This window comes from Aspergillus undulatus, assembly GCF_047715775.1.
Source record: "Aspergillus undulatus strain CBS 261.88 unplaced genomic scaffold BDV17scaffold_8, whole genome shotgun sequence".
NCBI lineage: Eukaryota > Fungi > Ascomycota > Eurotiomycetes > Eurotiales > Aspergillaceae > Aspergillus > Aspergillus undulatus.
This window is the reverse complement of record NW_027396612.1, coordinates 448,991-475,983: the sequence shown is the minus strand read 5'-3', so window position 1 is coordinate 475,983 and position 26,993 is coordinate 448,991. Positions and strand designations below refer to the sequence as shown.

Below are 26,993 nucleotides of genomic sequence, written 5' to 3'. Positions count from 1 at the left end.
GTGATTTCAAATATAGGTATAAAGTCTCAGGGCTAAAATCAAGTCCGTACAGCGCGAGATATTACTTTAAGGGCTTAGGGCAAAGGTAAGCATAAGCATAAGCATAAGCGCCGAGCCTCACCTTCTCTCCACCGTCTCTCCACCGATCTATACAAACGACAGCTGCGATAACCACACTTGATGATTCCTTGATAGCAAACTCCTAGAATTTGAGAGCAGTAAATATCAAGGTTATATGATGTATTCAGTATACGATGGTTCAAAGAGCTAGACGGCATATATACAACCAACCACGGCTGCCAACGCTCAACAAGCAAGCCTTAATCATGGCAGTCAAGACAAACAGTGGACATCTGCGAGAACATAGGAAAGCAAAATAGAATAGAACAATTGAATAACCAAAAGACAACGCCACCAACAATGCCCATGGTATCTATCAATTGGAAGGAAATGGAATGCTTTCCAACCTTCATCAGATTCAAACCTCCCCATCCAATCCGTCCGTCAACGACCCCTTCCTTACTCGGCATACTTCCCCCCAACAAAAGCCCACTTACTCGTCTCCAACTTCCCCTTCAAAAACTCATACACCGTAAACGTAACCGCCTGTCCAGGCGCAACACGCATAACCCTTGGCGTAATCCCCTTATAAAACGCCCTCGTCCCCTCCGTCTTAAACATATCCTTGGCAATAACCATAATCCGACTAACGGCGCTCTGCCCCGGCTCAGCCCTCGTCTTCTGCAACCTCGTCTTGATCGTGTCGATCGGCGCATTCGAAAACGGACCCACGGCCCCCGAAATCAACCCGATCACGGTCGTCTGGTAAGACGGGAGTTGGGCATTCGCGTACTCAGGCTGCGCGCGCTGTAGGAAGGCCTTGAGTTCCGTGTAGGCTGTGAAATTGGCGGCTTGGTTTGTGCCTTGTCGTAAGGCGGTTAGGGAGACGCCGCGGTAGAGCGCGCTGAATCCTTCTTCTTTTATCACGGTGAAGAGGGCGTGCGGGGCGGAGCGGTATTTGGGTGTGTCGAGGGGGTCGGCAAGGGAGTGGTGTTGTGCTTGGAGTCGGATTTTTACAACTTCCATGGGGTTTACGACTGCGACGGCTTCTGTTACGCCTGCGGCTAGACCGGCTGTTTGGAGCATATATTATTAGTCTTTGTTCCGTGTATGGCAGGGTAGGGGTAGATAAAGTGGTGGAGGGGCGTACCGAGGAATGTGGCCTTGCTAGTGACAGCGCCAGTGTTCTTATCGGCCAGCATCTGCTTATAGGATTCGTAGGATGTAAACCGGATGGCCATCTTGGGGATAATGCCGCCGAGCACGGCACCGAGGCCTTTGTATAGACCGAGGGCGGTTTCCTTCTTGACGATCTCGACGCCGGTTTTTACGAAGCCGCGCGGTTTTACCTGGGGTCGAATGTCAGCTTTGGTTCGAACTATGCATGGCTCATAGTTTGAGCACTTACACCCGGTGCTGTTGCACGTCGCGAAAGCTGCATGCGGACCTTTATTGTGTCCAGGGGATGGCATACGAGAGCCTCCATCATACCGGCACCACCACCGGCTGCGCCGAGTTAGTACTGTTTAGAGAGGAAGTTCCCAGGAGATTTACCAATCAAGTTGACGGCCGGCGAGGCCGACTTCTTGCCATTGCCTCCTTTCGCAGACATTGTGACTCAAAATGTATAGTTCTCAAAAAAAATGCAGGGTATAAGCTAGCTTGGCAATCGCAACGCAACGCAGCGTCTCAACACTCAAGAAGAAACAAGAGGAAATAAAGAACAAATGAAAGAAAGAAAAGACTGAAGGCGCCACGAGGACAATAAGGACAGCGACGATATCGGACGTTCACAAGGTGAATCTCCCCAGCTATAGGGCGGAGAGACGGATGTATAAGTACCCTCGGCTGGACCGAGGAAGAACGAAGCTCTGCAGCGAGGGCCACCGTTAAAGGAATTTGGGAGTCAGAGCTTCGGATAAGGCGATCATTACCCGGGGGCTCGGTTCCAATGGCGGCTTTTGTCTCTGCAAGTTTCTATGGGTTAGTTTCTAGGCTGTGGCAGGCGACCGCGGAGGTCGAACGGGGAAGCGGAGACGGGGAGGTGGACGAGCGGAAGAGCTGCGCGCAGTGAACTTGAGCTTTGGAAGATCTAGATATGGCTGTATATTGGTATGAATCTGATAAAATATGGTCTACAGGACCCCTGGGTTTGATGCAGAGTAGACATTTTGTGAGGAGAGGCGCTGCGTGCCCTTTTGTCGTCTCGTTCTCATCATCACTACTATACTCGACCCCAGATCGCCGGCAGCCCCGGCAGGGTTAGAGTTCGGCTCCTCCATAGTTTTGGCTCTGGTTCAGGGTACATGATCTCATGAGCCAGTGCGAGTCGAACTCAACTCGACGACAGAATGTATCTGCATGTGAAAGTGCTGACAGCTTGACATTCCAGCTGACGGGTAGAAGAGCTTCGGCAGCGATAGCTTGCTAGCTGCTAGCTTGTGATTCCGCATCTTCTTCAGCCCAGACTGTCAACTAGGGATGAATGGAGAGCGAAGGCGGGAGAATCCGGGCCCCAGGAAGAATGACGTTGGCGAACTCTGCCGAGGTTAATTCCGCTCTGGGAATGCCGACGGTTGCCACTGGGAGTATACTGCCAACAGAGGGCCTATATACAACTTGCGGCTGCAGGGCAAACCTAGAAGGACTGAGTCATTCGCTCTGGAGAAGCAGAATGTATCAACGGAACAATTGCCATCTGACGTCTTGGTCGGTTCATGTTTTACCCAGACTCGTTCTATGAGTATGCTGCCTCAGGCATGAATATCACGGAGGACTGGATGGCCGATGATGGGTTGAAGGTCGATCTTCTTGTCGATGACAGTTGTATCTCTAGTAATCGCTCATTTTTCGCAGAGATAGCAAGTTTTGACTGCAGAGGCGTAGTTGATTCCAAAGCCGGAACCAGGCCATCGGCAGCCAGATATCTCTTGGTAGCCTGCTAGGCGCGCGGCAGTCTGGACATCTCGATACTGATAGGGCTCGGGCTAAAAATAGCGACTGGCTGTATTGGAATAGTCGGCTCACGACATCTGCATCAAGTCTGACGAGTATATCGATGTCTTCTTTGATGTCGCAATCGTGCTGGAGTTTGGTACGCCACTGCTGTGCTGGTCGGTCAATCGTTCTCCCTATCAGTCGTATCGGCGAAAACGCCGATCCTATATCTCAACTGAGGCCTCGACGTAATCCATAAAATGATAGGAAGAGGTATCTGAAGAAACGCAAATACCCCTGTCTTGCCTACAAAACTAAGCACAGCTTGGGTCTTTGCGCCATGAGCACCCCGCAACCGACACCGACGTGGAAACGCATCGCCGTATTCATCATCCACCAATGGCTCATCATCGGCATCGGACTCGCCTGCCTGCTGGGATACTTGTTCCCCAACATCGCCAAACATGGAGGCATAATACGCTCGGAATATAGCATTCTCTACGGCGCCGTCGCGATCGTATTCTTGATCTCGGGTCTCAGTATTCCGCAAGAGAAGCTTGTTCGGCAGCTCTTCAATTGGCAACTCCATGTTCTTGTCCAGGTCATTAACTTTTTGTTTATCCCTGCCGTTGTTCTTGCTGTCGTGCATGCTATTCTTGCGGGGAATGAGCAGGGGCGTATTGATCGGGCTGTTCTCGCGGGGTACATATTCACCGCTTGTATTCCGACGACGATCGCCTCGAATGTGGTCATGACGAGGTCTGCGGGAGGTGATGATGCGGCTGCATTGATGGAGGTGCTGATAGCTAATGTTCTGGGTCCATTTGTGACGGCTGGGTGGACGATGACGCTGTTGCCAGCTACGGAGGAGTTCGATGTATGGAGGGATCAGAATGAGAACCTCACGGCGATGTACCGTGACGTCTTCAAGCAGTTGGGTCTAGCTGTGTTGCTCCCTCTAGCCGTTGGGCAGGTGGTGAGGTTCCTGTGGCCTACACGAACGAGTCATATCTGTGAAATTTCGAATTGCGAAGCTTGAGTCCGCTTGTCTGCTTCTCATGATTTGGTGAGTTTGTGTCTTAGAGACGAGCCTGCGAACATAACTCATATGAATCAGGGTGACATTCTCCTCCTGTTTTGCAACAGGAGCCCTCGAGGACCTCTCGACCGAAAGCATCATCTTCGTCGTGTTGTTCAATATCGCCCTATATATCTTCCTGACTGTCGTGTGCTTCGCGATCGCCCAGCCACCGCAGTCTTTATGCACTTGAACAAGATTTGGTCGATGGCATATTGCGAGACAAATGCCACCCGCGGAGGCCATGGCTGTTTGCTTCTGCGGGCCTGCAAAAAGCACAGCTCTGGGCATCCCCCTGCTATATGCGATGTGGACGTCTGTCGATCTGTTCATTGTAGCGAAGACGTCTGTTCCTGTTTTGCTGTACACAACGGAGCAGATGTTTGTAGCTCACTTCTTTGTTCATGCATTCCGGTGGTAGAAACGGAGGCTTGAGAAGTCGAGGTCTCATGACTGTGAATCCGGAGAAGATGAAGTGGCAGAAATAGCGGGGCCGCGATCGACTTCGTTGTCGGAGGTAAAAGATGAGGCAAAAGGTACGGGGATAAACAAGTCGAATCTGAAGTCACTTCGTGATGCCACATGGTATTGGCACGTGGAAAACATTAAAAAGTCGTAGAATTTGTCTTCATAGATACCAGAAAGCAATTTCATAACATTTCATGTCTGAGTCGTTCGCGAATGCGTATCTAGATGTACAAAGAGAAGAATATGTAAAAGACCAGGTCTGGTGGATATAGGTATGTAACAGCCCAGACCAGTAAACAAGAGAATGCAGCCAAAGGAGAGTCTTTAGGGACAAAACGAGAAAAATGCATCAAATATAGCTCACTTTTACGCCCATCCCAACAGTACTCCGGACCTTTTGCCAGCTAGACCCTACCACCCTTCGAATCCGTTCGCGGACATTGGGTCTGTTGAGAGCAAAAATGAGGCCCAAGACAAACAATATTGAACGGAGGAAGGACAGAGGATTGTTAGAGATTGATTTGCCCAAGTACTGCACGAGGTTTCGCAATACTGTAGCGAGCGCCTGCGATTGCCTCGCCCGCCTCTCAGGCTTCTCCGGCTTCTTGAGGTTCTTCGAGTTAGGAGGGGAAAGGGCTGTCCGTGAGGAGCCAGCTTTGCTGCTGCCACCCTTCTCGCCCTTTTTGCCTCTGATACTCCCATTCGGATGGGGTTTCTCGATCCCATAGTCCACCTCGCTGCCACTGCGCTTATGGCTCTTTGGTTGGGTAGCTCTTTCCGCGGCAGCAGCCTCCGCTTTTTGGCGCTCGGCCTCCTGTATTTGTCTCTCCAATTCGGCGTCTTTTTCGCGTTGTAGTGCTGCAGCACGTAGCTTGCCTTGTTCTTTCTCTTCCTTGAGTCCGTCCAGGGTCTGCAAGAAAAGCTCCTTCTTCTCTTCATCAAGAACTTCACTCATCTCAATGAACTGCGTAGCATACTCCCATTCTTCGTTACGCGGGAGAACGTGTAGCGTAAAGAGCTCGATAAGTCGAACTCGAGCTGTGAGATCTTTCGGTGTATCTGTACCGCCGTTTGGCCGAAAGTGGTGTTGCTGGGTGCTGGTAGGAGAGTTCAGGTGTTCTTCGATATCGAGGTTTGGCTGTCCGTATGAGGAGAGGTAGGTTTCGAGTCGTCGTTGGTTGACAGTCTGCGAAGGAGAGTGATTTAGAAGAAGAGTGGCCCTGGCAAGCCAGTTAGCACATAAAGGGAGTACTTAGAGCGCCTCACTCACAAGTTGTATACGACTTCCGCATCTATCGATCCCTCTCGCCCTTGGTAACCGATCTGCACGACCTCCTCCCAGATGCCCCCATCACGCACTTGCGTTGAGATATCCTTCCATTCCTTCTGCCCAATTGTCTTCTTCCCCTCTTCCGGACCTAAGTCAATGATAGCGCTCAGTAGCGTAAGGTATAAATTCCATATCTTGATCCGCGACGTGGCAGGAACCGTGGCGATCGGTGGCACCGCGGCGCCATTGACATCCTGGTCGTCATTGCCGTTGCTGGCCGTGATTACAGGCTCCAGAGACTCGAGAGTTTCTTGTAATCGGCGTGTTAGAAAGAGCTGCGAAGCCTTCTTGTAGGTTTTTGAGCAGAGCTTTGAAGGAGAGAGGGAGGATGTCGACGCCGACATTGAGGATGATGCATCATCGGCCATATTCACCGCCGAGGTTGGATAGTGGGGGGTATGAAATGCAACTAGGTCGCCAGAACAGAGCAAGCTCGATAGTGAGGTAAGAGAGATAGATATGAGAAGTTGAATGCAATTGAATCATGAAACTGAGCTTTGAAGGTAACTCCAGGTCAAGCAAGGTTGCAGCTGCGGCACTGGCGTCAGACCGACCGGCGACTCCCGTTGGTTGGTGGCTTGGGCCTCGGCTCATCTCTCTGGCAGTGGCAGCCTTGGAGCCTTGGAGCCTGGCCGTCTTGCTTGCTATCATCAACACTCTCGGTGAGGAGAGTGCTTGCGCTGTCTCACACCCCACATGAGCTTTACTGGCGACCAGAGAGACATCAGGAGGTGAAGTGACTGGCCAGTGACGCTGTATTCATCACTCAGTTGGTGCTCTCAGAAGTGATATATCAGTATCACATCACTTGCGAACCATAATCATACTAGAAGGAGGCCCTAAACATTACACTATCTTTCCACCTATTTTCGTTCTCAGATTTGCCTTTATTACATACATCCAAGGCAGACATCCAGGATGGACGTTACTGCGCAGACATTCCCGTATCACCTAGCTAGGATGCTGGATGACCTTGCATCTTCTGCCTTTGTCGCCATTGATCTGGAGTTCTCAGGCATAGCAACAGCTTACCAAGGAAAGACCAGTCCACCGCAGAGCCTACAGCAGAGGTACGAAGAAGTGAAAGAATCAGCTGGGAAATACCAAATCCTCCAAGTCGGCCTGACCTTCTGCCATGAAGATGCCGAGGCAGGTCAGACAACTACACTCTATTCTACAAATTTCCAAGACGAAACACTAAGATAACTTTAGCGAAATATACGCTGAAGCCGTATAATCTATACTTGAGCCCGATCATTGAGCGTAAGCTAGAAGTCGAACGAAACTGGTCGTTACAGAGCAGCGGTATGTCCACCTGGATTTGTGGGTTAGAGACTGATTGTTATAGCAATTGAGTTTCTTTTGAAGAACAAGTTCAGTATGGACGGCCTGTACCGATCTGGCGTCACTTATATATCGAGAGAAGAAGAAGCACAGGCCGTTGCAAGAGCTGTCGAAAAGCGCAAACTAACCGCAGCGGTATCGTCCATTGACGTTAAGGAAACAGATTACGAGTCACTCGCGTTCCTTGAACTCGCCCGAAAAGTCATGGACGAATGGCTCGCTCTTGGAGATGTAAGATGCCTGGTTTCCCGCTCTGACCGGCCTAACCAGTTTCCAGAAACGAGATGACTGGCTCAACATCCCGCCACCTTCCCGTCAAATTCAGTCTCAAGGGCTTAATGGTATGCCCACGTTGTTGAATAGGTTCCAGAAACGACTGGTCCATCAGCTTGTCGAGGTGGAATATCCCGGCTTCGTCACCATTGGACGGCCTTCCTTCGTTCAAATAGTCGACTATGACGAAGAGCGCGAGAACACCGTCAGAGACAAGAGGATACAGCGGGTCCGGGAGCTGGCATGGAAAGAGGCAGGCTTCAGATGGGTGGCTGAGGCCCTGGCTGGAGGTGACTTGTCGAACTTAAGTCCCAACTACTTCCCTGGGTTCAGAGCCAACAAGGCACCCGCAGAGCAGGGCGAGACACTTCATGATTTTGTGGACGACTTCAAAGAGCGTTTGAAAGCGCAGCGGCCGGTCCTGGTTGGCCATAATCTATTCACGGATCTGATATACTTCTTCAGATGCTTTTTTAGTCCTTTGCCGGAGCGTGTGGAAGACTTTCAGTCCATGGTGCACGAGCACTTTCCAGTTCTGATTGATACGAAATACCTCGCCACTCATGATTGCGGGTCCATGAACCCGACATCGTCTCTGCAGGAGATCAATGGCAACCTGCTGCAGTTACCGAAGCCCGAAATGAGTGCGCGGACAACCGTACTCCCAATGCTGCGACGAAGCTGACTTGTTCTAGGTATACACCACCACTTCGCCAGGTATCAAATAGAGAAAATCGCGCACGAAGCGGGCTATGACAGTCTGCTCACAGCTCAGGTATTCATCAAACTCTCGGCACAGCTTGGTAGTGGGAATCAGGTGGTTGAATCGGGCGAGTCACTCTTAACCACACCAGCGACCGGACAAAGCGACCTCAGCAATCGGTTCTCGCAGCTTCAGGTTGATGACGCGGGCAAAGCACTCTCTAGTCTAATAGACGATAACGAGAGGGAAGTGAGGAAGTTTTGGGCGAGCATAGCCGTGCCGAAGAGAGACGGCAGGCCAGAAGAGGGCACTTGATTCCAAGACCAAAATCCCAATTCTGGAGCGTCTATGGCAATAAATTACGCGTTTTTGGGACCAAGGAAAGGGTTTGTCATATAGGCTGAAGACGTACCCTGGGTCTTGGATAGCATTTGAGCTGGTTCTACAAGTAGGCTTAGTGGTAGGAAATCTAAAATCTCTGAGCGGGATGTGCGCAGCGTCTATCTAACCGTACACCTTAGATCAAGAAGGTACCGCTAGCGAAAAAAGGCTGCCAACACTCTCTCTGAGCACCGCAAGAATGATCAACTGGTTGTAGAAGAATCTGAACGCAGTGACGATAAGGAATGGTGCTGTAGAGAGAAAAGGGAAGAAGGGGAGAGCAGCTGCCGAAAAAAAAAAAATTATAAAGAAGGCCAACGTGAGCCGCTAACTTCCTACGTATTAGCGCTCCCAACCCGGAAAAAAACTTGTTCCGCCAACTTCGTAGCGCCAGGGCCGAGCAAAACCATCTGGAACTTTTATGACCCTGTTAGACGACCACGAACGAGATGTCTTCAGGACCCAATGGTGCCAGGCGCATAGCCTCAATACTGCGTAAGCAACCACTGAACTATTTACTACCAAATCACCCTCCGTGCTGACCATCGCAGGGCCCTCAATCGCCGAACAGCGAGTGTGCAGAAGCTGTCAAGAGACATTTGGCCGCCGCAGTTATGCCGCCGCCGCAACGCCCATCTCCCCTAAACCCTCTCCTACGAACGCGACTACGTACCCCGTCGTTAACCCCGCCTACACCATCAACGCAGGCGTCCTCCTGTCCCGCCCTCCCCAGATCACACGCGACCTCACCGAATTCGAGAAAGCGTACTTCTTCTACCAGAAGCGCCTAAACGAACGATTGGCGCTCCCATTCACGAAATACTTCTATTTTAAGCGCGGCACACCTTTAGACGAGGACTGGAAGAAGAAGGTCAAGGAGCGCACAACAGTCGCGCGTGACATCGGCAAATATAACGCATACTCCAAGGAGGCATGGAACGACGAACTCCTTGTCGGCGCACAGGAGTCGGAGCCCAGCCATATCGTTGAAGCGTTGATCTCAGATGCCGAGAGCACGGCGAATAACACGTCGCAAGACACTAGCAAGAAGGAAGAGATTCCTCGACCGAATCCCCGGGTAACGGAGGCAGATAAGAAGGGGGACGCCCAGAGTCTGGACAGGGCCCTTCAGAGGACTCTCTATCTGCTTGTTCAGTCTAAGGATGGCTACTGGAAGCTTCCTAGCTCTCCTGTTGCTACGGACGAGACCCTTCGCATTGTATGTCTCCTTTCTCTGCTCCTGCTGCTTTGACTTTTGCTAATCTCATAATGCCAGGCCGCTGAGCGTACCCTTGAAGAATCCGCCGGTGAGAACATGAACATCTTCATGGTCGGATACCACCCCGTGGGCCACTATAACTACAACAACCGCAAGCCCAAGACCGACGAGGCAACCGGCGTCACAATTGCCGGCGAGAAGACATTCTTCATGAAGGGACGCATCATGGCCGGCCAGGCGGATCTTTCTGCCAACACGCAAAACCTCAAGGACTTCAAGTGGCTCGCCAAGGAGGAGATTGCCAAGTACGTGCTGCCGCCGTACTACGCTAGTATCAAGAACATGCTCGCCGAGCGGTAATCGGTCGTTTCGCCTTGTCTTCTCGAGCGTGGAGCGTGGAGCGGGGTGACGGGGTAGACGATCGGTTGGTAGAAGTCTGGAGGGCTGTAGGATAACCTGGCTCAGATTTGCATATATTCGGGTTTATCATGTCATGTATAACTAGCTCATCAATATTTATTTCTATTTCATACATATATACTGAACATTAACACCATCCTGAAAGATATTCCCGATGACGACCTAAACGCCATGCCCACCCATAATCGTCTTAACCCATAATCAGACCCAGCCCATAACATGAATCACTTCAAATTAAACTTCTGCCCCTGCACAACAGGCTGATCCTTCCCAGTCTTCCCTGTCAAACTCTTCCCGCACATCGGACAAGCTACACATAATCAATATAAACAACACAAAACGCGTCACGGAGTAGATCGTAGATCGAAGGAAACAAACTCACCATTCCGCTGATAAGCACACCTCTGACAAAACTTCCTCCCAGCCTCCGTCTTTGTCTTACAAACATCACACGACGAACTATACGCCGCGTAGGGATTCTTCGCCTTCGAACTGAGCAGTTTGTTCTTTGATACGCCTGTGTTTCCCAGCGTAGGTTTGAATGCAGAAGCAGCACCGCCCTTAGTTGATGCTGACGTGCCAGTGCCACCTGCGCCTCCGGACCCGGACACAGTTGATGGCGAGCCGTAGTACATCTCGGACTTTCTCTTCACGCCTGGGGTCGCTAGTTCGGTGGATTTTAGCTTCTTTTGGCATTTCGCGCAAACCATTTTGGGGTTGGGGTTGGTTTTGGTTGTCTTGGTGGTTGGTGAACTGAATTTGTTGGCTGAGATAGAATGAACTGGAAGAATTCTGGACTGGTCGATATATGATTATTGTTGATTACTCTGTCCGTATTGATGGAAGAGGATGCAGCGCAGATGGATGTCATGGGTGGCACTGGTGGCTGGAGGGAGGGACTGCGCCACATCCGAGATCTTGCCCCCGTTGCTGTCGTAGCGAATGTGGCCCGTGCGCGCTGTATAGATCAAGGCGGATGGGTTCGAAGATGCTCACATTTCGCGCTAATTACCAGGAGGGAAAATATTGATTGTAGTCAAGTGAGACTCATTCCTGGGTTTAAGGGTTCAACGAACTATGTGGCAGAATTGGGCTTTCTATCCTACATACGCACTGCAAAGCAAAAACGTGGTCAACAAATGCACAAAGGACAAAGGTTTGATATATTGGAGTGACAACAGCATGAGAAAAGAATGCAATCCAGTGCAGAAACAGCGCTCCAGTAAGCGAGAGTAGTTGATATTGTGGCACGTTCAGGGCGTAGGCCCGATATAGGTATCCCGCAACGGTGCGCTCCATTTTGCCTCCCATTCGAGCAGTCTTTCGTCACCCCAGGAGGCGTAACCATATTCGATTTGTCGGAAATGAACGATCGTGTCGAAGAAATTATCAAAGAGTGGTTCGTCTTGTTCCAGGTCCTTGAGCCACCTTTTAGTGAAGGAGAGATTGGGCCTTCCGATATCTGGCAATTTCTGCAATATTTCTTGGAATCCGTCGATGTCCAAGCCAAAATTGAACCGCGCCGCGGGAATCAAGTAGCGGTAGTTAATAGCTGGAGATTCCAGGAATTTGTGCGGTGTAATATAGAAAGCCGCGTAGCCTATTTGCAAAAACTATGTTGCGCCGAATCATAAGGGCCAAAGCCCGCCAGCGTCTACCTGATTTCCCAAATATTATGTCTCAGGTCATCCGTATCAAGCAGAATGCTGCTTAGAAGTAAAGTAGCCTGGAGAGGTTCCGGTAAATTTGCATTCTCAGTCGGACCGTAACTCTCCAAGTCACTGCGAATCTCGCTGAAGTGAGCTTGGTTCTGTTAAGAAGGTGAAACCAGAAACAGCTGATTTCTTCAAACTCCCACGGCGCGAGCGTTCCAATGAAAAGTCTCCATACCTCCTCTTCGTTAATCTTATAGGTGTCGATGACTTCCGTGCTACCTGGAGCATCAACAGGATGTTCACGTCGATGGAACAAGTTGCTAAAGGTTTAGTATCGATAGAATTCCCGGAAGAAGCGTTGTTTCTCAGCCTTGGGAAATTGCAATGGCAAAATCTCTGTGCACCACATAGTCCTGTCTAACCAGTGAGGACAGGGTCCATTTTGTCTATAGTCATCAAGGAGCCAGAGCTCTATTTGGTGCAAATTCAATAGGTCCCGGACTCCGCTGAGATTGGATGGCTGATCGGGGAAAGTCTGTCTTGGTCCAGATAGTTTTCTCAAGCGTCGAATCTCTTTGCTGCGGCGTCGCCCGTCCAGGAGCGCAGTCATCTTTTCACGATCTGAACGGTTGAGATCGAAGATATTGAATTGTTTGAGCGGACTGCAGCAATCGCCTCATGGGTCTCCACGAGTCCGTCATACTGTGTCTGTAGAATACATGGTAGGGAACCCTGACGGGCAAGGACAAACGCCTGGTAAAGAGCGGTTGTTGAAGAAAGAGCAGCTGAATGAAGGGACAGTAGGTCAGGCACATGGAGCAGAATCTGAACGCGCAGCTCGATGGGTAAGCTCTCTAACGTTGGTTTAGCCTGCCTTGTGTCAGCGATCAGAGTATCTATGATGATCTGATGGCGAAGATAACTCACCACGATGGGAGTGGAGGATGGTAAGCAATGAGCAGTTGCGACTTCCAGAATTGACGAGCGACTTGGTGCCCAAGGCCTGTGCCGCCTTATGTGACCCCTCTCCCTCCGGCTTCCAACGTCTACTCTCCACCACAGTTTTCTTTCTTTCTTTCTTTTTTGTAATCACTGCTGAAATGATTGTTGCCAAGGTGTTGACATGACTCAAGTGGGCGCTTCCCGGTGAGCTCCCGCGCAGTCGAGACTACCCAACTAGTTTGTTTAGCCGCCAGGATCTTTGATCGCCACCATCCATTAGCTGCAGTGCGTGTTTCGGATAGCCGCCGAGAGAGCAACTGGGTTGCTTGCCAATTAATTTACCCGCTGGGTACTCCATGAAGCCTAGGGTATCTATAAACGGCCATTCCTTCGCGCAGCTCTTTCTGGTTTAGACCATATCTGCCATCATGTTTTGATAGTCGCTTCAGAGAAAGCATTGTCTGCCTGCCAGTCAATTAAGCCACATAAGCCGCCAACATTTCGAATATAGAAGAGCGTGCGCGCGTTGTTCTAAGTTCAGTTCGGGGATCCAGGAGAGTTCTGGATAGCCACTCTAGAGAGAACCGGTGGCCTGTCTGCCAGTTGATCTAGTCACCCAGCCCTTACAGGATTGCTAAGATGTCCAAAAACAGATGACTGTTCGCGCGCAGCATCTCAAGTGCTGCAATTCAGACGTGGGATCTAGCTGGTCATACGCAGAAACCGTTGAACAAGATGTCCCTATATACATTTTCCCGCAGCTTAAAGGCAGCCCTATCCACCTCACTGAATCTCCATCAAACCAGCCATCTTCCATTCGAACTTTCGCTTGCTTCACACTTGCCCCAAAGTGTCGGTATCCTTGCTTTCGTCGTCTTTGTCTCAGGAATTAGTGATCTGTGAGACGTGTCTTCTGTCTCAATGTTCTCCAAGCCAAAGAAAAAAGACCCTCCGTGAGCAATATGATTGCCCTGAATGGAACACCGACCCAAACATCGAAGGATTGCGACAGATAGAAGGGGCTCCGACTCAGCTCACGACCCTCGTAACCCTCGAATTCGTCCAGAGTCTAGTTATTGTGGCCCTAATTCAGACGAATCGAGCAGGGTCGTTCCGGATCATTCAAGCACTGCATCCCACCCAAGATCCCTGACCCCTACATGAAGAGACCACAGCCTTTATCCTGATCACATGGTGAAAGAATACAACCAGTATAAAGGTCTTCGTACAAATTACGAGAATTCCAAAAATGCGCTTGCCGAGCTCGAGCCCTCTAAATATGGCAAACGCCACCCCGACGATGTACGCAAGAAGGTGTATAAACAATTCATTGGTTTGGCCAGGGACGCAAAAATCGCTGTCCATAGGTAAGAATATGTATTTCAACTTCTCTATAGGACGCTCTTGAGCGCTCTAAGCTTATTGCCTTTGTTACAATGAAATTGCTGCTCGCTACGGTTTTGATCACAAATATCCAACCGCCTATGAGAGACCCTGGCTAAGAAGTCTCATATTAAACAAGCCACAGATCTTAATATCGGTGCCACTAAGGCAGCTCGTGCCGAGAGGACGATTGGGAAAATGATTAAGGGATGCAAATATAAATATGAAGACTTAAGCGTCCGCAGGAACGGCGTCCACGGTATGGCTGATTATCTGGTACGGCTCCTTTAGTAGTCACCTCTGATGATTCTTTGCGATGGGCTTTCTTTGACTTCTTCTTTCCTTTCCGGCTGAATACTTCTGATCTTTGTCTGCATGCCTTTGTCTTGGTCGCTTGCATTTGTTTCTGTTGGGCTGAATTCTATGCGGTTATTTCTGTTGAACTATATAGCTATGTGGGTATTTCGTCAGGTTTAGCTAAATGCCATTGCATTTCTCTATTTCTCAATCCCAGTTTAAGTACTTACCATTTGGCATTATATAAATTATCAAATGTCTCTGGAGCAGATATTGTGGTTATAAGCACTTACTATAGAAGCCCGAAGCCTCACCGGGTTTCCAACCGGTTCCAGTCCATGGTAGGGCTGCCCTAACCATACTTTCACCGGCACTCAACTCAATTATGCTTAAGCATTAAATTCACCGTCATCGGACAGGAAGAGTATTCCTAGAGAGCCATTGTCGACAACCTTACATTACGGCATGTATGCTTATTACCTACTTTTCGAGGTTGAGGTGCAAGGTTGCTCTGTTTGCAATGTCTCAGGTAGGCCGCGGGGAAGGTCGAGCTGATCTTTTGCAGTTGAACCTGGACGCTTATTCTCTTTACGCAGCAGCTTGAAGCACTGGAAGGCGTAGATTATGGCTTCGCCTTGCTTTTGATGCGCGATGCTCCTCAGCTCCAGGCCTATTCTTCGGTGGGTACGTGGTCGGTCCCTGGCCAGCTTCGCTGGTCGTGGCACTCTCTTGTTTACGCTCCAGGTCATCGGTCCATGGTCCAGGGAGTCAAACATCGGAACTTAGGATGCGGGAATGAGTTTCTAGGTTTCCGGCTCTGACGTCCTTGGTTACATTCTTTAGCGTAGGTTGCTTTGGTTACTGGCGCTATTGTCTCCTGCGCTATGCTTCCTCGAAGGCGAGATACGGCGTTGGCAAATGGTTATCGAACGTGATGGGCGGCCTTGTGAGGTGTGGGACCAACAATCGAGGACATGGCCTCCCTCCGCCCATGTCCAATGATGAGGTTGAGATGTACGATGGCAATCCCTCTACCGCACCGACTCGTCTAAATGCCCTCGAGCGTAAACTGGAATTGAGATCTCGTCTCGTCCAGCCGGGACCGTCAAAGGCGGTGCTATCAAAGCCTGATCTCCCTAAAAAATCTCCTCGCCGTGCTGCTACAGCTCCTATGAAAGAGTGCCTGGCCTGCTTGGAGAAGCTACGTCCGTCTTCCTTCCCATCGAAGTCGATTTCACCGGAGTGTAAGCACCTGGCGGGACAGATCTGCCGGCCGTGTTTGGGACTGTCGCTACAGGCGCAGCTGGACACCTCAATTGAACAAGGGTTCACATGCCCGCTATGCAAAGCGCCAATGCTTGATCGCGATGCTAGAGAATTGGCGGGCACAGAAGTTTTCAATCGCTATAAGCGCCTGCAAACGCGGAGGGCACTCGCCGTCATTCCCAACTTCATATGGTGTTAGAACCCAAAGTGCGACGGAGGTCAGGTCCACGACCCAGGAGCCAAGTCCCCGATGATGACCTGCAGGGACTGTCGTGCTCGGAATTGCTTCACACACCAGCGCCCATGGCACGAGCGAATGACGTGCCACGAGTTCGACCACCCGGAGGCCTTCGTTAGATGGTATACGAGGGATGGTACCAAGAGAAAACTGCAAGAACTGAGCGCGAATACAGGTAAATGCTTTGGTAGGGAGACCACGACCGACAAGGTGAAGCAAATGAAGCAGGTCATGGCAGCAGCAAAACAAGCGACAGAGACACGGAAGCAAGAAGAACGCCAGCAGAAAGAAAGGGAACGGCAGCCGCGAGAGCAGCTGAAGCGCTGCGAGGAAGAACGGCGTGGTGAGGCGAAGGCGATCCAGATCAGTAGGATGTGCCCCGGAAGAGGATGTGGTTATCGCATTCAAAAGTTTGGCGGTTGCGACCACATGAAATGTGAGTTGGCCATTATCAATTGTATTCGTATCTCAAGGACGCAACGAGCTAATCTTGGCTCGATGCAATCAGGCATTCGCTGCGGTCATTCTTCTGTCTGGAAGGATGCTCTCCGCTGAGTGTCGAGCTGGAGATCGGCCCTTCCAACGGAGAGGTGCATGAATATAGATGTATGATGATCCTTGCAGGAAAGCGGATTGCTCACGGGTCAGGGTCAGGGACCAGGGTTCAAAGAATCAAGGGGCATTGATTTGTAAGTATGGTGGGTTGATGGATCATGGATTCATGGCACAGGCCGGCAATGAAGAAAGCGCGGCCGCACCCGCCGCGAGAGACGGGCCGCATCAGGAGCTTATTGTCTCACTTGCAAAGCGATTGTTCGAGCCATTGGCGTATTATAGCGCGAGCTAGCCAGTAGCAGTCTCCAAAATGGAACCATTTCCGCGCCTCCTAATCAGTGAAGTTGAATCCTTCGATCAGTAACGGGGCTGCAGGATTGCAGTGAGCGACCGAGTGAAGCGCCCAAAGCTCCAGCCAAGGCGGTGAGTCCGGGCCACGACTGCTCTCCTTCAGCTGGACGACACATCCAATAGACAGTCTGAGACGCTGTTGACAGGTTGACAGGTCTGTCTGAACGCCATTTCAGCTTGTTGTGTACCTCACTCGCCACAATTTTCCCCCGCTCTCTTGCGTGGACTCGACCCCGAGTGGTTCGCCTTCGGCAATGCAGCCTCGATCATTGACCCGCCACTGCTGCACAGACGCGCAGTCGACGGGCAAATCAAGGCCAACTCTGGGGAAAAGCAAATGAGAAGACTCGAAGCTAACAAAGAAAAAGAAAAACAGCACGAGCGGAGGGAAAGGCGCCGTCACCACGATGGGTCTCCGTCGCGAACCCAGCAACTCGGGTTCAATTGCCCGTCCCAGCGGAGCGGTTCGCCTTTTTGCCCAGCGTATGAAGACGACGCAAAGGTGGCTCCCCCTGACCGGGACATACGACAAGAATCCACGATGAGTGGACGCTGCAGATGGCTCCCATTCCTGGACTTTGGTTAGAATCCGCGAGTCTGGGTCGAGGCTGTAATGAAAAGGGACCCAAGAGAGCCTCTCCGGCTTGATTTGGCTCGCAACTGAACGTCCGTTTCCGGTCATCCTGGCCCTCAACACCACCTTGATCCTGGACTTCAGCACGTCGTGACGTTCTTTTCTTTTTTTCTCTCCCTGCCCTTCTTCACCCTTCAACTGGTTGAGATTGCGCTCCAGACTCACTAATCGCGGGCTGCTGCCTCGCCAATAGAACCATTGTCGCTGACGCAGGACGCCACGGCACGCTGAGGGCCCCGAGTGGAGGGTTGTTGTTGGGACTCCCTTACTTCTCGCGGCCGTGCAGGGAATCTCTTCCGCAATCAACTACCTGGTTGCCCTTTTTTTTATTGCTACGCTTAATCGACCTGGGGGGATTTCTGACGCTTTGCATTGGACCCGGGATTCTCGGGGTTACAGGGAACACCAACTACAAGAACAGGGGGAAGATTCAAAACCAGCTATTTATCATACTCGGCCACCGAGAAGTATCCGCAGAAATACAGAACAGGTCCGCGCTTTTGGGGGGTGGACGAAGTACCCGAGCTTGGCTCAAGATGCCTCCTTGTGGCTCGTCTTTTACGGCATTGAATTTGCCCGCAGACTTTACACTTCCGGATTGCATGGAATTCTTTACCCTGGCAGCGGGGCCGAACACTGATCTCTGGCGGAAACCGCCAAACGGAGACACCGCGACAGCCCCCATCGTGTTCACCTCATTACGGAATCCGTTCCTGGTTGCAGAAGTCACCGTGACAGCGGACTTTGAGATGGAATGGGACCAGGGAGGGCTAGTCATTTTCGCAGGGGGCGCTCCCCAGTCAATCTCCTCGGACACTGTGCCGTTGGTGCGATCAAATCGATTCGGGGGCAACCGGCCAAACGCCCAACCATGTAAATGGGTCAAGGCAGGCATGGAATTCTGCTCAGGCACAGTCAATGTTTCCTCTGTCAGCGCAACAGCAGACGGAGCTGACTGGTGTCTCTCGCCGCTCAACATATCAGACCGAGGACCGTCAGCTATTCATTCTGTGCGTCTCAAATTCGAACGAGTCGGCCACGCGCTCTGGGTGTCGTACCAGATTCCGTCAGCCTCTCCGTATGCGGTGACCCCGGGTGCCGTGGGTAGCACATGGAAGAAAATGCGCGAGGTCACCTGGTTCTTCTACGGGGTTGAGGACAAGTTCATCCACGTGGGTGTATACGCCAGCCGGCCGACGAACATTCAGCGAAGCAGTACTGTTTGGGCTATGTCGCACAGGGCAGGGCCGTCGAACTCTGGCCCTACTGCAACCGGTGACCATTTGATGGTGGAATTTGAGGATCTGGAGATCTTGTGATGCTTTTATCTTTCCTGTGTCCGTTTCTTCACTTCGTGATTTCCCAGATCGATGTTGATCTTCTACGACCGTCTGACTGAACGTTTAACGAGTTCTTTCTATCTCCTTTCATACCCTTCTTTCTATGCCGTCAACACGCTTTCTTCTTAATCCGCTTGTATATCGAACATTTACGCTGAGTTATTGATATTTGCTTTCGGAAATTTCTTCCTCTTGCTTTACCCCTTGTACTTGGATGATCCAGGATTTTCTTTGACTTTATCCCTCCCTCCCGAATACGATCAAGGGGTTGCCTACCTCCACGCATTCTTCCTCTTTTCATGGTCAAGATTTGGAACGTCCGTTGTCGGATACGTAGCTATAAGCTTACTCCATGTTTATCAACCCTAGGCACCTGACTCAAGTCAGGTCACCCGCACTGCACTGCCAGCTTACATACTGCGAGTAGTAACGTATTCAAACTCGAGCAACTAACGGAATCTATACGCTACTCCGGTTATAGTCCTCGATCATCTCATGGATCTCTTGCTGAGCTAGCGAACCTCTGACTAAGAGGTAACAACCTATCTAGATACCTATATCTTTCAACCTCGCCTCCTTATATCCTCCTGCAGTGCGGTTCGCCTCAGTTTTGAAAGTGCCCCTCCGTAGCCTCTAATTCTCCCTTGTTTCTCTTTGGGTCATGAAATCGACTCTGACTGGTCTTTGAAAGACAGGACATTCCATAGATCGATTTGCCGCAGAGATGATAATTAATCAAGATCGAACTACGTCAATCATTCAAATGTCGAATAACTCAGTCTAGAATTTTGCTATCAAGAATGAGAGTACATACAATATCAAAATGCTACAATGTCATGCATTTGCAGGCAGTTTTAGCCCAATGGTCATGGACATCCACGGGACAATGGCACCAACAGCAATGGTCACCACTCCACTCGGCGAGTTTACACTTTCTCAGTCTCTAGAGTCATGTTGTGATGGTGTGGCTGCACACCAAACACACGTGGTTTGTAAGAAGGACGCCTCAGGCCCTCGGCTGTTGCTCAAGACGATGCTTGCCGAAGGGGTGAGTGCCCAAACCTCGATTGTGACGTTGACGATGACGGCTCGGGAAGCCGTGATTTCCCAGTGTCCCAAGTTCTTCGAGATGGCAATTGGGAGTGAAAGGCGCAGAGCAGCTTCCAGGCTTACAAGTTATTGGGTGAAGCACGACCGATATTTGTATGGTCGACGTCATAAGTCTCATGGTGGTGGAGAGGAGGAATTCTGCCAACGCCGAAGTCCAAATCTACCCCGTACGCGGGAAGAAAAGTTGGCTTTAGGTATCAATGTTAGATTTCCTGTGTCATGTCATAGATCGGGATTGAGATCCATGGCTATAGAATTTGCTTGTCCTTTGCAATTTTGTATAGTTGTATGCCATATAAGCAAGAAGGCATCGTAGATCGACGAGACGCCCTATCTCGTAGTCAACTTGCCTGGTGAAGATTTATAGTAGCCGCTTAGCCGATCCCTACTGGAAAGACCGACGCCAAATGGCTGATCGTCAGAAGGGACTCCGAGTCTCCGAGTCCGATGAACCGATAATGCGGTGATCTACACAGCGATAAGAGCCTGTCATGGAGACCTCGGATTTTGCACATCATCACAAGGACCTAGACTCAGCCATACCTGAACCGCTAACTGGCGGTATAGAGTACCCGAGTCATGACTGCGCAGTTACAGATTGCTCAACGAGCGTGAAAACTCCGGGCCGAAAAGACCTGGGCAACGATTGATGTAACCATGGATTTGTCCGCCGTGGAACCCGTTCCAAGGTTCTTGGACTGTTTTGCTCCACAGAAAGACTACTGCGCGCCGCACGGTTCATAAAAATACTGCAGTAGTGGATCGGTGAAGAGAATTCTTCTGAGTCTTGCCGCTTGCAGTTGCAGGTCATGAGATGCGATGCAAGACCCCCGCGACTCTGTATATGTTTGGTGTTGATGATATCTGGAGTGCAGAAGTGGAGCGAGCGATGCAGGTATATTTTCGGATTGCAGGTCAAGCAGGATTTTGTGCTTTAGCTCTATACGATTCTGCGGGACACTTTGCCAATGCGGTTCGTGAAGGGCCGCTCTTATTCGAAACGAGCCTTTCCTTGAGATTATCTGGACTTGAGACTGGACAGCGCATCTGTTTGGGTAACAGCAGGCCCAGCAGGGGTACCTTTGTAGCATGATCACTGGTGGAAGGGTGAGCCCCTGCGATGGTGCCACCTCAGGGCCTCTGACGAAAGTCCAACAAGCAACATCAAGCGTGAAGAGACGAATGATAGCGCGGATCCCTTCGGGCACACCACTTGGGTCGGAAATAATAAACTAAAAAGAGTCGTTGCCCAGCGCGTGATTGGTGCCCTCCAGACGCCAACTCACCGCATTTTTCCTCGGGTCACCACGATCTGCGTATCTCGACCTCGCGCAAGATTTCGAGGTGCGACAACTCAGAGACTCTCGTCAATTGGGTCGAATCGCAATATGTGCACGTTTGCAATGACCAGGTCCTGCATTATCATCAGTTTCAATGTCTGTAGACCACCCCTTTCCCCTGAAAAGTGCGTTCCAGTCAGAGTGCCATAGGGGAGAGCCCATTGTTTAGACTGCCCAATGCGACCAAACCATAATAAGCATCACTGTGGTGATAAGTGCTGGTGCCCCGCTCACTAACGGTGCTCTCCACTAGCGATGGAGCTAGTTATTCCTGATAGAGTCAAGGTGACTCTACTCTGCTGGTGCTGTGGTCGACAGGTGGAGACTTGCTCTCTTTTTTTTTTTTCTCGGTGTCCTCCTCTTGCTTCCTCTTCCCCCTCACCTCAATTCCTCCTCATAGCTCTGTGTCATCCTCCTGATCAGGTTTCAACTTGCTTGCCATCATCATCTCACTCTCCTCACCTCTCTTAATTCCCTGTTTCTCGTTCCAAGTTGAGCTTGGGAGATTGCTGTCGTCTCGTGCTCTTACACCCCGCACCCTTGCTCCGCGCCTGTACATTATTTTGTCGATCTCGTCAAGAATACCCCGTTGTTTGTTACCGTTGATTTACTGTCCAGCTTGATTTCAGCTTCAAGCTCGTTCGCGTTGTCTTTGCCTGATTTCTAACGACCGTCACGAACGTTACGACCATAATGGCTGCACCTGGTGAGACCGTCGCTACCCCCATCAACAATGAGCCGTTGAAGAATGGTGAGTCTGGCCCAGCTATCCATCCAAGAATCGAGAAGCAGGCTACTGATATATCAGAAGCAGCAGATGTCACAAGCAGCGCCATCCCTGACGAGCCCACTACAGCTCCCACCACTTCGGCGGAAATCGTTGAACAGGTTGTGGCTGAGAAGGCGAAGGAGTTGGCCAAGGACATCGGAGCTATGCCCATCGAGGAAGAGAAAGACACTACTCTACCGCAAAATCGTGTAGAATCTGACGACGAGCTGGAAGCTGCTGCTACCGCAAAGCCCGTTGTTGAGGAAAAGCAGGAGCCGACTTCTGAACCGTCCTCTAAAGAGGACGATAAGCCTGCAGAAACTCCCGAATCCAACGGCATCACAACTTCCGATCAGCCACCCATCTCTGAAACGGCGCCCACCGAAGTCGTCCCCGAGCCTTCGGCTGTGCAGGCAACGGCAGTTGAGGGACCCACGGAGCAGGAATCTACAAAGGCTGCCCCGGAGGAGCCTGTGAAGGAATCCGTTGAAACCGAGCCAGTCGAGACTGCAATTGAAACCGAGACTGAAAAGCCGATTGCAGAGGTCGCTGCTACTGAGTCGGCTAAGGAAATCGTCCCAGAAGCTGCTCAGGAAACTGCCCCCGAGACAAAGACTGAGGTTTCGGACGAGGACGAGAAGGAGCCAGTCGCCGAAAAAGTAGAAGCCCTGGACGAGACACCAAAAGACCCCGTCGACGACTCGAAGACAACAGAGCCTGAAGCTGTCGCAGAAACAGTATCAGAACCAGCTGAGGCTCCATCGGCAGCCGCCGAGGAATCATCCAAAGAGAAGGCCACAGAAGAGGCTGTATCGCAAGAACCCGGATCTGTCGAACCGGTTGCTGAAGAGAAGGCGGCGGATAAGAAGGATGAAGTGATTGAGGATGCTGTCCCTGCAGAGGACGTCAAGCCAATTGCCGTTGAAGAGCCAGTGAAGGAGTCTACGACTGAAACGCCTGTCGCAGAGTCGACCGCGGCTGCAGAAGCTGTTTCCTTGGAACATGCAAAGGAAATCTCGGCTGTCGAGGATGAAGCCCCAGTGGCTCTTGAGCCTAAGGCCGAAGACGTCGTTGCGGAGGACACTGCCACAAAGACCTCCACGGAGGAAGCTTTCAAGGAATCGAAATCTTCTCAACCCGACGCTGTTGTTCAGCCCGCGCAAGAAGCTGCCCCTGAGGAGCCAGCCAGAGAAGCTCTGGCCGAGGAGCCCGAGGTAGGGGAACCCGTGGTCACCACTGAGGTCGTTGATCCAGCGAAGGAAACCGCCGAAAACTCGAAGGCCGAAGAACCGGTAGTGGCTGAAACAGTTAAGGAAGCTGTGGGCGAGCACAAGACCGAAGAAGCAGTACCCGCAACCGAGGTCGTCGAACCGACAAAGGACGCTGCTGCTGATGAGCCAGCTGCCGAAGCACCGGCCGAGAAAGAAGCGGCTACTGACGAGACCAAGGCTGAGGAGCCGCCAGTTGTTAGCGAGCCTGTTGAGACAGCAAAGGAAAGCGCAGCCGACGAACCAATCGCCCAAGAGCCTTCTCCAGAGACTGCAGCCCCCTCCGAGGAATCCGCAAAAGAGACAACGATTGAGCAGCCCGTGGCCGAACCGACGGCAGCTGCTGTTGAGCCCACCGAGAATATTACGACTGAAGAAGGTAAGAAGGAGGAGACAAAGGAGGAACCTACAACTGAGGAGCCCAAGACTGAAGAGCCCAAACCCGAGGAACCCAAGGCTGGGGAGTCTAAGATTGAGCAAACTGCTGCTGTCGAACCCGTCGAGACCGCTCAGGACAACGTGACCGAGAAGCCCATTGAAGAGCGCAAGGCAGAGGAATCCAAGGTTGAGGAACCTACCGCTGCGGAGCCCAAAGCCGAAGAAACCACTGTCGTCGGGCCTGCTGAGGAATCGGTCAAGGAACCTACGGCTGGAGTGGTCAAGCCTGAAGAGCCAGCAACCGCTGAGCCTGCGACTGAGGTAACCCAAGTTGTAGCTGAATCTGCTGCGGAGCCTGCCATTACAACTGCCGCACCCTCAGAGACCGCGGTTTCAGAGGAGCAGCCCGCAGCCGAAGAACCTCAGGCGGCCGAAGCGCCAGTTGCTGTTGACGTTGCTGAAACGCCCGTCAAGGAAACTGCTGCTGTCGACGCACCTGCAGATGCACCTGCAGTGGAAAAGGAAACTGTTGCGGAAGAACCCAAAGCTGAGGATGTAGCAACCCCGAATGGGTCCGCGGAAAAGCCGGTTGAGGAAACTCCTATCGAAGCGCAAGCTGTTTCCGACCCCAAGGAAGACACTGCCGGCTCAGCAGATATTGCTGCCGCCGAAGAGATCATCGAAAAGGCCGACGAAAAGCCATCGCCTGAAATCGCCACTCCGGCTACTGAAGAGCAAGCAACAACAGGAACAGAACTTACTGAAGCATCCGAGCCCACCGAGCCCGCTCCGGAAACAAAACAGGATGATCCTGTTGCTACTAAAACGTCCGAAGAGAGCCCCGCAGACCTTGAAGTTCAGCCAGCTGTTCCTGCCGAAAAAGCTGAGCCAGAGGCGGCTGAAGAATCGAAACCTGAAGCTACTACAGAAGAATCAGTTAGTAAAGAGGTAACTGATGATTCCACCACCGTTGGCGAGTCCGCACCCGCAGAGCATGCGAAGGAGGAACAGCCGACTGAACCTTCTATTGAGGAAGTCAAGGCCACGGAGGGGTCGCCTGCTGACGTCAAGCCCCAGGTTGCTGAAGACTCGACAAAGGAAGCAACGTCTGCTGAACCAGTTCCGTCTGAGCCCGCTCGCGAGAACCCCGTAGTGGAAGAGGCAGCTGCAGAACCTGTTGTTGCGGAGACCGTTAATGCTGAGGAAGCACCGGCCACCTCAGAACCAGAAGCTGCTCCAACCAACGAAAAGGCTGCTGAAACCACGGAGGACGCGACTGAGAAGGCAGTCGTTGAAGAGCTAAAGGCCGAGGAGCAGGGCACCGAAGTCGCTGCCGACACCGCTGCCGGCACCGCTGCCACACCCTCTGTACCTGTGGAAACAAGTGAGCCGGCCGCTGAGCCCGCTGCTGAGCCCGCTGCTGAGCCTGCTGCTGAGCCTGTTGCTGAGCCTGTTGCTGAATCTGCCGTTGCTCAGCCCGAGGACCAAAAGTTTGATGAGTCGAGCGTACCAGAGACAAAGCCAGAAGACGCTACGCAAGCACCAAAGGAGGAGCTCACCTCTGAACCCGTTATTGCCGAGGAACCTGCAGCAGATGCGGGAGCAACTGTTGAGCCCAAGGCTGAAGAGAAGGAGGCAGAGCCTTCTGCCACTGAAGCTCCTACTCTCCCTGAGCAGACTGCCGAGGAGCAGCCCACTGAGGTCAAGAAAGAGGAAGAGTCTAAGGACGAGGACAACATCCTGACTCCTGAAGTCATCGCTGGAGGCGCCGCCGCCGTTGCTGTTGGTGCTGCAGCCGCAGGAGCTGTCGCCGCGGCTGATAAGGAGAAGGAACCTACAGCTGCTCCTGTTGATGAGCAGACAAACCAGCTTGAAAGCGACAAGAGCACCCTCCCCGTTCCTTCACAAGCTCAGGCCACCTCCAACGATGAATCGGCCAGTACATCGAAGGCGCCAGCAACCCCAGAGCCCGAGGCGGATCCCGCTCTGGCTGCGCTGGCGGGCGATGGTGAGGCTCTCCTACGGAAGCTAGAGCTACCATCGACGGGGCAACTTCCTGTCCCTACAGAAACTGCTCCCCAGAACCCCAAGAATGCGGATCAAGAAATCGAGAGATCGACTGCTACGGAGAGTGGACCATCCACGACACCTCAACCTGACTCGACCACGGAAGGCACGGCGGACGACGCAGCGAATAAGGGAGTTGATTCGCGATCCCCAAGTCAGAACCGGTCAGTCAATGCTGTTTCTCTTAATCACAAGAATGACAGCTGGTTGAGGAATATTCTGCGTGCCGTTTTTGTCAATTTCTTTGGTTCCATTTTTGCACCCTTCCGCCGCCGCGGAAAGGCCAACTAAACAGATTGTCAGGGTTGATGATGTCGAGTCGAGAAGAATTGATCTGAAATTTTTGCTGTTTTGTTTTTGCACGGGCTAATGAGACTCAGGGACCTGTTCTTTATGGTCGTTGTTGCTGTCCCGTTCCTAGCCTTTCTCTGGCAGGCCTTATATACCCCAGGAAACGCCTGATCCCCCGAACATTATGTTTGTGCCGCTCATTGATTCGACGTGATTCCCCTGTATTTGATACCGAAGGATGGAAGTCCCAGATGCTTAATTACTCTGCTCAACCTATATCCCACTCTTTCTCAATACCGTGTCCATGCATCACTTGCCGGTTGACTTGAGCTGCGCGAGTTTGTAATGATGACTTGATGTTATGATAGCTGATGATAATGAAGATAATTACTTGACCTCTCTCCTTTACTGCAGATGCGTAGAACCCAGTCTCTCGTGCTGCCTCACGTGCGCCTTCCCAACAGGCTTTGCGGACGACAATTCCCAGCCATCCATCATACCCTCCTTTACCCTCCATCAAATGGTCGCGGAACTACCTCCCAAAGCTGACGACAAAATGGTGACTGGAAGTCTATCCGAGTCTCAAATCTTCTCACCTGCTTGTCATCTAGTGCAACTCAAGTATGATGTTATGCGCGCTTTTCCATCGAGACCCCTGATATTCACCTCAACAAGTCTCATATCCTAGCAGCAACACCTTGAAATACTGTTAGGACACCGATCTTCTCACTGTTTCTTCTGTTGAGGACGTCCACTCGAAACCACGGTTCATCAAACTACAGAGTCGTGGTGCAGGAGCCCACACCACCTTCCGAGCTAGGAAGAAGACAATTTACTCACCTCCTAGCCAACCAGCCTGCTTCACCTTTTGCCTCCGTGTTGAGCTCAGAACCATA

At 51.5% G+C, this 26,993-nt stretch overlaps 9 protein-coding genes across 9 annotated transcripts; 5 read left to right on the top strand and 4 right to left on the bottom strand.

Moving 5' to 3' along the window:
- Nucleotides 1-449: 449 nt before the first annotated feature.
- Nucleotides 450-2,108, bottom strand: BDV17DRAFT_228811 (putative succinate:fumarate antiporter (Acr1)). The gene is made up of 4 exons (XM_073755741.1): nt 1,615-2,108; nt 1,469-1,566; nt 1,211-1,409; nt 450-1,133 (listed from the first exon to the last, which is right to left on the bottom strand). Exons 1-4 carry the CDS (start codon nt 1,670-1,672, stop codon nt 520-522), a joined length of 969 nt encoding a protein of 322 aa, XP_073618752.1. The 5' UTR covers nt 1,673-2,108; the 3' UTR covers nt 450-519.
- Nucleotides 2,109-3,337: 1,229 nt separating this feature from the next.
- BDV17DRAFT_279994 (uncharacterized protein) lies at nt 3,338-4,496 on the top strand (the record flags this gene model as incomplete). Its single annotated transcript, XM_073759813.1, has 4 exons — nt 3,338-3,973; nt 4,032-4,063; nt 4,115-4,225; nt 4,274-4,496. The coding sequence occupies 4 exons, from the start codon at nt 3,338-3,340 to the stop codon at nt 4,494-4,496; spliced, it is 1,002 nt and encodes a 333-aa protein (XP_073618751.1).
- Nucleotides 4,497-4,704: 208 nt separating this feature from the next.
- Nucleotides 4,705-6,387, bottom strand: pex26. Its single transcript, XM_073756954.1, has 2 exons — nt 5,814-6,387; nt 4,705-5,763 (listed from the first exon to the last, which is right to left on the bottom strand). The coding sequence occupies exons 1-2, from the start codon at nt 6,239-6,241 to the stop codon at nt 4,893-4,895; spliced, it is 1,299 nt and encodes a 432-aa protein (XP_073618750.1). The 5' UTR covers nt 6,242-6,387; the 3' UTR covers nt 4,705-4,892.
- Nucleotides 6,388-6,791: 404 nt separating this feature from the next.
- BDV17DRAFT_279992 (ribonuclease H-like domain-containing protein) lies at nt 6,792-10,153 on the top strand (the record flags this gene model as incomplete). The annotated part of the gene is made up of 8 exons (XM_073759812.1): nt 6,792-7,026; nt 7,086-7,178; nt 7,222-7,448; nt 7,495-8,134; nt 8,186-8,388; nt 8,439-8,583; nt 9,126-9,793; nt 9,851-10,153. 8 exons carry the CDS (start codon nt 6,792-6,794, stop codon nt 10,151-10,153), a joined length of 2,514 nt encoding a protein of 837 aa, XP_073618749.1.
- A 128-nt stretch (nt 10,154-10,281) lies between these two features.
- On the bottom strand, nt 10,282-11,077 carry BDV17DRAFT_255621 (cysteine-rich PDZ-binding protein). Its single transcript, XM_073756953.1, has 2 exons — nt 10,596-11,077; nt 10,282-10,523 (listed from the first exon to the last, which is right to left on the bottom strand). The coding sequence occupies exons 1-2, from the start codon at nt 10,921-10,923 to the stop codon at nt 10,438-10,440; spliced, it is 414 nt and encodes a 137-aa protein (XP_073618748.1). The 5' UTR covers nt 10,924-11,077; the 3' UTR covers nt 10,282-10,437.
- Nucleotides 11,078-13,817: 2,740 nt separating this feature from the next.
- BDV17DRAFT_228742 (uncharacterized protein) lies at nt 13,818-14,285 on the bottom strand. Its single transcript, XM_073755739.1, has one exon. It carries the CDS (start codon nt 14,173-14,175, stop codon nt 13,933-13,935), a length of 243 nt encoding a protein of 80 aa, XP_073618747.1. The 5' UTR covers nt 14,176-14,285; the 3' UTR covers nt 13,818-13,932.
- A 3,541-nt stretch (nt 14,286-17,826) lies between these two features.
- Nucleotides 17,827-18,918, top strand: BDV17DRAFT_228737 (uncharacterized protein). Its single transcript, XM_073755738.1, has one exon. It carries the CDS (start codon nt 18,071-18,073, stop codon nt 18,851-18,853), a length of 783 nt encoding a protein of 260 aa, XP_073618746.1. The 5' UTR covers nt 17,827-18,070; the 3' UTR covers nt 18,854-18,918.
- Nucleotides 18,919-19,427: 509 nt separating this feature from the next.
- Nucleotides 19,428-20,388, top strand: BDV17DRAFT_228777 (uncharacterized protein). Its single transcript, XM_073755740.1, has one exon. The coding sequence runs from the start codon at nt 19,698-19,700 to the stop codon at nt 20,298-20,300; it is 603 nt and encodes a 200-aa protein (XP_073618745.1). The 5' UTR covers nt 19,428-19,697; the 3' UTR covers nt 20,301-20,388.
- A 1,335-nt stretch (nt 20,389-21,723) lies between these two features.
- Nucleotides 21,724-26,231, top strand: BDV17DRAFT_228710 (PT repeat family protein). The gene is made up of 2 exons (XM_073755737.1): nt 21,724-22,075; nt 22,142-26,231. Exons 1-2 carry the CDS (start codon nt 22,018-22,020, stop codon nt 26,095-26,097), a joined length of 4,014 nt encoding a protein of 1,337 aa, XP_073618744.1. The 5' UTR covers nt 21,724-22,017; the 3' UTR covers nt 26,098-26,231.
- The last annotated feature ends 762 nt before the right edge of the window (nt 26,232-26,993 follow it).